Source organism: Galeopterus variegatus, unplaced genomic scaffold, assembly GCF_000696425.1.
Source record: "Galeopterus variegatus unplaced genomic scaffold, G_variegatus-3.0.2 Scaffold11020, whole genome shotgun sequence".
Taxonomy (NCBI): Eukaryota; Metazoa; Chordata; class Mammalia; order Dermoptera; family Cynocephalidae; genus Galeopterus; species Galeopterus variegatus.
In genome coordinates, this window is record NW_007737131.1 from 43,725 (window position 1) to 53,557 (window position 9,833).

Here is a 9,833-nt window from a genome sequence, read left to right on the forward strand (position 1 = left end):
GCGGGAGCGCCGCCACGCTCCCAAGCGGCGCACTGTAGCAGTGCGCCACCGGGCCAGCCCTTTCCATGAATTTTTTGAAGTACACTTGTGCAAAGCAGGAAGTCACTGCTGCTCCTTGCCCATCCAACCATTCCTGTGACCCACGAGGCAGCCAATATAAAATTTTCCTAAGTTTTTAAAGACCTATTAAATATACATACCCATATACTTTTTATTCTATTATATTTTTATAAAAACAGAATAATGCTTCACAGAATGATCTATGGCACGTTTTTTCCCCCACCTAATCAATCATGAACCTCTGTTTTAGTTTGAGTTCCCCAAGAAGCTGACCCTGAGACAAAGATTCAGATGCAGTCCCCGCCCAGCATATCTCCATCCATTCCCTTCATTTTCTCGGTTGTGCAACATTTCAGTATATTTCTGTATCATATTTATTTAATCCCCTCAACACACACACATTATCCCACCCCCACTTCCTGCTCACCAGCATTTAAAATTTTTGGTGGAGTGTGTTGATGTTGTTAACTCACTATAAGGGGGCGTAAAGGCAACAAAGGGAATGTTCATTTTCCAAAGGCCATGGCTGCAGGGCAGGGTTTGAGGCCTGAAGAAATGACAGTGTTGTGTTGACAGCAGGGAGATTAAGTCTAGGAAACTTATCATTGCCCTTATCATGGCCAAGATGCATAGCTAACACATGCTTATGGGAAGTTGGCCAAATCAGTCACCACGATAATCATAAAATGGAAAAGACCTCATTAATTTAGTGACTTATTTTCTCTTTGCCAACTATCATAGCCACTTGCCTCTTGGTATTTTTTGGTCTAAATTTTATCCTATGTCACCAGTTCTGTCACATTTTTTGGAACTATTCCATACACAGTATTTAAGGTTGCTGATTTTTTTAAAATGACAAAATTGTATATGATAAATTATCTGAGTGATTTGATCTGTATTTTGTGATAGTGATGTTCTTGGATCTTTGCAAAAAGGATGGGAATCTTTTTGTTTGTAGGTGGAGTGCCAATTTCTAAGGTCTTTAGTATCTTGGTGGGTGATTTCAGATGACCATCAGCACCATCAATCAATACTTCTAGAACCTCTATAAAACTATGGTACAGTGGGGGAGGAGGTTTTGTGTTGGTGCCAAAGACCCGGCACCTGCCCCTGACCACCTGTGTGCCTGTGGCAAGTCACAGGCTTTCCTGGATCTTGGGATAATAACACTTTCCTGGCTTATTTGTGGGAATCAAGGGAAAAACCAGACACAGAAGTACTCTTCATGTATCAGCTACTGTGCGAGCACACGGGAGAATCTGGATTTTGCTAGCCTGTAGTGGGTAACGTGAGCTCTTGTCTGCACATCCCCTTAAAGAGTCAGCACCCCAAAGCTGAACTCCTCACTCTGTCATTGTCCTCACTAATAGCATATTAAACTCTCCAAAAGCCTTAACAAACAGCGTAGATTTGACTACAGAATTCATATGAGGTAGAGGAGAAGATTCCCCATAGCCAAACTGTCAGAAACATCCTTTCTTCTCTGAAAACTCATCTTTGGCCACCAGGAACTTTAGTTCTGTCTCCGACTGTGTCCAACAGAGACTCCCCAGCTTTGATGGCTCCAGCCTTTGTTCACTCCTTAAGCTTCCCTTTGAGTCTTTCTATGCATTCTTCTTCTCTGTGTTTTTACAGAACAATTGTACCTTTAATCTTGGATTCTCATACCATCTTCCTGTTCAATGGTCAAAACTTCTTTCATACATTCTTCTACCCTCCATAGAAACTATTGGGGGAATTTTATTTTATTTTTAAAAAATTTATTCATTTATTAATATTATTATCTTTTTACATTCTAATATGTTGTTGTAGAGCAGTTGGGGGAAAGAAATAGTGTGGGAGGAGGAAAGAGGGGGACATGGTTGAGGCCTGTGGCACCCCCCTCATTCCTACAGGGGAGACCAGGGGTCTTCCAGCAGCGGCTCAGCTTGGTCATTGTTGGGGTGGATGCAGATGTCAGGGGGGTGTGGCTGAAGCCCTTGGGCAACCGCCCCACCCCTGCCTGGGAGCCCAGGGTGTTTCCAGTGGTGGATCCATGGTCGTTGCTGGGCTGGTTGCAGATGGGGGGGCAGGGTAGGGGGCATGGCTGAGGCCCTCAGTCCAGTGGGGGAATTTTAAATAACAAATGTTTTCCCTGTCACAAACACTTTTATCCTTGCCATGATATTATCAGATGCTTTTATTATTCTAATTGTTCAAAATGTTTATGGACTTCTTATATCCAGAAACTTGAGAATCATCTAAGACTAGCCCTCATTTGGTACCTCTAGTAACTGGGGCCCACAGTAGTGAAGGGACTTGCCTAAGGCTGTAGAATAAGTCTGTAACAGACTCACAGTTATAAAGCAATGGCTGACTCCCAATCCAGTGCTTGCCCTACCGCATCAAGCCCGGGGCACAAATGAATGGAGAGGCTTTCAGATTCAGTGGAAACCAAACTCTAAACTGAAAGGGAACTTAGAATTCATCTGGAGCAAACCCCTCATTTTAGAGAGGTTAAAACTAAAACTTTTCTTGCAGTGGCAGTCTCTGAATCCCAAAAGTACAACAGAAGGAGTTTACTTTAAAACATGTACTTGCCTGGTGGGTATGATTTCCAGGAACATATACAGACTTAAACTGTTTCATGAGATTGCGAGCTCCAGCAATATCCCAAAGTGAAGTAAAGAGTTCATCCACGGCAATTTTGGATTTGTGAAATGTCAGGTTAATTGAAGAGTCACAGCCTGAAAAAATCCAGAGATATTTTCTTGAGCGAGCAAATCTTTAAGTTTTCATCATGACAGCTTGAGCTCGATATAACGCAGTTGGGATTTTTTTTTAAACCCCAATTTTCCCTGGCTTTTCACCAACTGGGCTGTTCCAATCACCCATGAGCAATGAAACATATTGAGTATAAATGCCTTTGACAGAAGTAGAACTCAAAATTGCCTGGGATCACAGCCACTGGCTTCAGTCTCTAGACTGCAGAAGTTTCACAGAAAGAAAGCTCCCCAGGGTCTCTGATCCTTAGAACACAGCTTTGGGAAAGTATGAGGAGGCACAAAGGAAAATACAGGAGACTGCTGCTATCAAACTCCCTTGCTGAATCCCACCAACAGTTTCCATAAAGTAGGACAACAAGAATTAGAAAGAGCTGCTCCAAGAACAGGACTTGCTGGGATGGGCATGTGTTGGCTGTGCTAACCAGGAACATGGCATATTTCAGAAGACAGCCATTCCACACTGGTCAAACACAGAGGGGGCCTGACAAGAAGACCATTCTTGGTGACCAGTCTATTTCTTTTGGAAACTTACAATAGATGGATTTATTCTCTATTTTGCTAGAAGCTCATTTACAGAAGAGAAATGATTATAGATAAATTAGAAATTAAAAAAACAGAAACAGATTAAAATTGCATTCTCAACTCTCTTAAATACATCAGAGAGCTTAAGTCAGTAATTCTCACATCACCGTTATGAGGTAGGAGCTAGTATTTTCTCCATTTTAAGGATGCAGGAACTGAGGTGCAGGTTAAGTAACTCTCCTGCAATCAGACACAGTCAGGGTCTTGTCCATGTCCCTCAGCTACCCTGGGAGTCACCTGCAGGTTTGGTGAACAGTTCCCATTACTCTGACTGCTTCCTATCTCAGGTACCTGCATGTCTGTCTGTCTGTGTGTCTCTCTCTTTCTGTATGAGGGCTCTCTCTAGTTGTAGCAGCATGTTTGGCCTGCATATAGAGCAGGCTAGAGGTGCTGGGGAGTCAATGCTCACAGGAACAATCCCCCTTTCTCATCCCTTGGGGGGACAATTCTGAGTTGTGGTCTCCACAGCCTTTTCGAGGGGCCCCAGCAGGACTGAGCCTTAGCTGCCCACAACACCAACTCACTCATTCTTACACCCCCTTTATTGGCTTTCCTTCTTCTCTGTCTCACTTCCCTACTTCCAGACTGTGCTTTGGAGATATCTTTCTTTTTTTTTTCTTTTTTGTCTTTTTTCGTGTCCGGCAACGGATTGCAACCCTCAGTGTCGCGCCCGTACCGGACTGGGACCGGCAACGGGATCGCAACCCTCGGTGTTGCACCCGCACCTCGCTCAGCCAGTGAGCGGGAACCGGTCTGTATGTGGGATCGAACCCTCAGACGGGAGCGCTGCCGCGCTTCCCAAGTGGCGCACTGTAGTAGTGCGCCACCGGGCCGGCCAGGAGATATCTTTCAAATGCAGTACTTGCACCCAAATCCTTGTCTCAGGATACTAGGCTTCCATGGCAATTTGAACACAGGTAGCCTGGATTCAGAGCCTGTAATATCTCTCTGATTGCAGACCTGAGCTCCTCCATGTACACTGCCTCCAACCATTCCAAATCTCATCTGTGAATGCAGAGTCACGCTGCAATGAATAGATAAAAGGGAATGTGGGGACAAAAGCTATTAAATAAGATGAATTACTTTCTGTGATACAGTAATACCTATAATCAATGCTCACTCTATGCTAGGAACTATTTTAAGAAATTTGTACGTATTAGCTCATTTAGTCTTCACAGAAACCCAACGTGGTAGGCACTATTATTATCCCTATTTTGCAGGTGGAGAAATTGAACCATCGAGAAGTAGCACAAAGTCACTCAACTAGCAAATGGTAAAGCTAAGAATCCAACTCTTGCAGTCTAACTCCAAAGTTGGTTCTGTTAATCACTACACTCTGCTAGTGTTTCATATATTCTGAGACCATATATATAGAAGATCAATGAAAAACATAATTCATCTTTAAATTGAAGAAATGCTTTTAAAATGGAAGGAGTAGCAAATGCTCTTCTGGGGAAGACCTGGGACTGTCCCTGGGGTGCTTGCTAACAGTGTGGTTTGCAGCTAGACCTCAGGCCCTTCTTTTCTGGCCACACAAGGTGTGAGATATCCCAGGCCTGGCTGCACAGACTTCTTTGAATCTTTGCTCTGTAAGGTGCTGTATTTAGTTACTTCTTATAAGCCCCAGACAGCCTATTCCATTAAGCCAGTTTATGAGATAATGGCATTTTGTAAAGGAACTCTAAGTGTACAATTCCAGTCAATTCTCATTTAATCCACTTAGTTAAAAAGATAATAAACAAGAAGCTGATCCTAGCTGTTAGCCAAGCATGGTCTGTGTACTTTGGTTGCCTTTTTCTGATAAGAGAGGGCCCCAACCTCCTAGGGGCACTCCTGTGTTCTTCTAAAATGGGGGGATGACTTGTGCCCCTGCAATTTCTTTCTCTGGAGAGCTAAGGGATCTCTTGCGCAGGGGTCCAGTTACTCCTTGGAGCAACCAAATAGGGCTCCTGTGTCCACTCATACCCTCCCTTTGTTGCCCTCTCACCCTTATCCACTTACTGAAGTCCCTGTACTTCGGCAGAGAGAGAACAGTGGTTTCCATGGCTTTGTGCACTGCAGGGACCCACATTTCCAGCCAAAACAAAGATAAAACAGAAAGAAGCCTGAATAGCTTAACGATCCTCCTGGGACAGCTGAAATGAAGCTGTACTCCATCTTCCAGTCTGCCTAGTCTTTTCTGTCTGGTTCTCCCAGAAAGCAAGCTTGAAGCTTTCTGGTGTTTGGGGCACCTTTTCACAGCAGCCTGGTTCCCACCAGTTTGGTTTTATTCCTTAGGTATTCAGGAAAAAAACGTATTTTGCATCAGGAGGCTGCCTCAGTCTGGATTGAAGCTGAAGTAACCCTTATCTGAGGCCTTTGACATACATACTCGTGTGCACACAAGAACATGGATACATGCACTTATGTGGGTCCAACAAAAAGCATGTCACTCGTGGCTGGATAAGCTAGGGAGCAGGAGAGCATGGCTAGATAGGATTTGAAATGTCTCCATATTTGCTGATATTATTCTCCTCACAGTTCCAAAGGCCCCTCAGGCCCCTCACATCTGTTTGGGAAAAGCAAGGGTCAAAAATTTACTTTGAGCCTGGTCAAGAGGCCATTTTTTTCATCTGGCCCGAGGCTGTCCTCATCCTCTGCTGGCCTACAGTTTGAGAACATCAAGCCCACCTTCTAGTCTGCATTCCTGCCTGCCTGCCTTTCAGCAAGCTCGGAGCAGCAGGAGCCACCTCCGTGGGCTCCTGGGGCAGTTAAAGAAAAGGTCTGCTTGGAGGTGTGACAGGGCCAGAAAGGGCAGAGCACTGGGGGGTCATGACCTCCCTCATCCATCCAGTAGTCTGACAATGCCTTTCTCTCTTTTCAAAAGATTGTTTTAAAATGGAGTCTTTTCTCATGGGTCTCTATAAATGTTTGGCAAATGAAAACAAAACTAAACAAAATAAAAACCAAATAAACCTTAGCAAGTGGCATCACATCTGAAATCTTCTAGCGAAGCTAACTATAAAAGCACTCTTGAGTAGGACAATCTTGGTAAGTGCAGAAGGAAAACTACAACAGAAGCCCTCTTTTCAAGTGTGCTTGGGACATGATTGGAAAGAGAGGGTCATGAAAAATCTCTGTCTCTCACACACATATCCATCTCCATCCATACATACAAATACATGTATGCATATATGTGTGTAATTTTGTTTTAAATTAAAATATAAACATGCTCTCACTCACTAATCTTTGATGAAAGGCAAGGTCTTTTAGTATTTTCTGCTGAGATTAGAGATCTTTTTTTTAAAAAAAACATTACGTACCATGTAGGATTTCTTATAAAGTTTATTGCTTACAGTTTCTGAGGCTGGGAAGTCCAAAGTCCATCTGGTGGTGGCAAGAGTGACCCAGGGGTCTCATATTGCAAGATGGTGGAAGCAGAGAGAGCAGAGAGAGAAAGACAGACTCTCCTCTTCTTTTAAAGCCCTCAGAACCATGCCCCTGACCACCATTTTTAATCCATTCACTACTGCATGGTCCTACAATCCAATCACCTCTTCAAGGCTCCACCTTTCAATTACCATAATAGGACTTCCCACCCTCTTAACAGTCACAGTGGGGGCTGTTTTTAATACATAAAACTTGGGGGACACAATTCAAGTTTCAGAGAGTTTTGGGGGGACATAATTCAATCCACTACACATGTAGTCCACTTAAGTGGAACCAAAATTAAAGGCACCTGCAGCACAGTCTGAGGGTAGTATTCTTCTAGATTTTAATGTCTTTTTTTTCCCTTCAATCTTTTACAGTTGCCTTGTTCACACCTAATTCAAAAGCATCTTTTAAAATGACTCATCTTTACTGAGTCTTTCAAAAGCATTCAATTTGGTTTTCACTGAAACGATTTTCTTTTTTAATTCATATTTCACTAGTATATGAAAACATCTAATTAAATTTTGCAACTTAATAACAAGTCTGACTGGCATAAGCAGGTTTGAGAACAAACATAGCTGACTCTTAGGAAGCACACAACTCTGGGAAGAGCAGATGTGCACAGGCACATAGGGATCACTTTAGAACTATGAGGGTCAAGGTTTGGCATTAGTCATATTTTATTTTTATTTTATTCTGATGACTGGGTCATGCAGAGGCTGATTAAGAATACATGAATTATATATATAATTTTATATTCATTATATTTATTATATATGATATTTAAATAAATTTGTATATATAATATATATATGTGTATATGTATGTATATACACACATTTCTGAGGTTCCATATTTATACCACCCAGGCAGTTGTATCTATGTCATCAATTTCATGCTTAATGACCTAGTATGACTTTTAAGTTCCTCTTAACAAAAAAATCATAATCTGAATTGTTAGACTTCAGGCCTTACAGGGCTGTTTTCCTCCTTCATTGTAGAGTCCTTGAAATATACCACACAACAGGGGCTCCTCAGCAGGTGTGGAAGTAGTGATGCAAGTATGCTTGGCTGAATGAATCAGGCAGCCTATTAAAATCAGAGCCAGAAATATCCAAGTAAGCCCACTAGGGGTCCAAGACAGGTAGGCATCCACAAAGGCTGACCACTTCCTGAAGTACCTCCGTAAGCCTCTCCTCTGGCCCCCAGCTCATACTGATCCCATGGCCCCTAGGTTCACTGGAACCTGTTCAGTGTCCTGATGTCTCTTAGGCTGCAGCCTATAGTTATTACTCAAATGACAAAGGAGGAAAGGAGAGAAGAGAGGGGACAATTTCCAGTGGGAGCTGGGACTCTGGACTCATCTTGCTTCACTGTGGATCCCTAGCACAGAGCCTGGCTTATAGAAGACACCCACTAAACGTTTCTTAAATAAATGCATGGGGAGAATATTGAGGTAACAGGAAAAAGAGTTGAATCAGACCAAACATGCTGTAAAGCAGCAGCACTGATTTTCTTGAGCAGCTGATAAACTATCTCTGCAGGAAATTTCAAACAAAGAGCTCCCAGATGGTTTTGAGCAATTGCAGCCTACATGTGTAAGTGGATAAACTCCCAAAAAGGCTACTTGAGAGGAGCAACCTCAGTTGGCTGATAAATTCTGTTTGTCTGTTTAACAAGCAAAACTAAACTATGCATGGTTTAGGTATACATACATACACGACAAAACTGTTTTAAAAAGAAAGAGAGTGATACACAAACTTCAGAGCAGTGGTTTGCCTCTGGGCAGCGCAGGAGGGTGGAGAGGTGGGTAAGCAAAGTGATGGGATAGGCTGGTGGGTTCATGGTATTAATTATATAATTATGCTTTATAACATACATGTCATATAATCTTTTACATATATCAGATATCATCTTAAAAAATATAAAACAAAACCAGTTCCACTATTTCCTAAGCCTCCAACAAATTCAGCTTTTTAAAACACCTGATTAAAGGAACAAATGACAGCTGAAATCTATTATGATTAGGCAGGTTTGGGATGCATGGTGAACACGGAAAGACTTGTACATTCAGGACAGAATGTGACATAGTTGCATCCAGAGGCTCAGAATTCTAGTCCAAAGTTCTAAGGCTTTTAGTGAGAAATCATGTGGTCATGAAGCCTAAAGGAAGGAAAACTGTCTGGATTATGCTTTGGAACACGCACATTTTTCAAGGCAAGTTTGCCTAGCAGGGTGCAAGGTCAAGTTGCCAGAGAGGCCCAGAAAGCAGAAATCCTGTTGGGGATGCAGGCAGTAGGACGAGCAGCCCCTTCACCCTGAATGTCTGTACTGCTTCAGGAAGTGTCAAGGAGGGAGCAAAACAGACAATTCTAGATTTACAAAAACTATGAAAAACCCTATTTCTAAGTATTTCCTCTAAGATACCTCTGAAGAACTCTGCAAAGTGCTTTTCTGACTGCTGTAACTGTACAAAAAGTTTCTTTAAGATTTTATGCTGTTAATTAAGGAAAGCATAGAGTACTTTGTAAAAGATGTGATACTGTATCATATTAATTAGTATGACTTCATGTATTGGTTATCATGTCTTCTAGTCAATCAAAGTACACTGTAGACAAAGAGATCCTGAACTTGGGTGTTCAGAGTAACCGAAATACAATGTTTGAGGCTATTTCTTCAAAAAGGTAGGCAATTGATTTTTGATTAGTTACATGATCTTCTATTATTGGGATGTCACCATGGGAAAATCAGATCTCTCTCATACCATCTTGACTTGGGCCCCTTTTCCAGCAATGAAACCTTCAGTAAGTGGGGCAAATGCCCATACAGCCACTTACACCAGAGCTCATGTTCACAAACCATCCCATTCCCAAGGAGGGCAGCACAGGGGCTCCTACCAGTAATCACAGCCATGTTCTCAAACCAGCACATCTCACTATGAGTGCTTCCTAAAAGGTTGAAGTTTGCTCTGTTGAATTAATTCTACCGAGTTACAAATTTGCCATTTATAAGTAC

General features: G+C 42.4%; 1 protein-coding gene across 1 annotated transcript in view; it reads right to left on the reverse strand.

Annotated features, from left to right (window-relative positions):
- LOC103610366 (sec1 family domain-containing protein 2-like) overlaps nt 1-2,786 on the reverse strand; it is a gene marked incomplete at its 5' end in the record, with an annotated part of 38,810 nt that extends 36,024 nt beyond the window's left edge. Inside the window, one exon of the mRNA XM_008594549.1 lies at nt 2,641-2,786. Within this exon, the coding sequence (XP_008592771.1) occupies nt 2,641-2,786 (146 nt within the window). The remainder of the gene's footprint in view (nt 1-2,640) is intronic.
- Between the last annotated feature and the right edge of the window lie 7,047 nt (nt 2,787-9,833).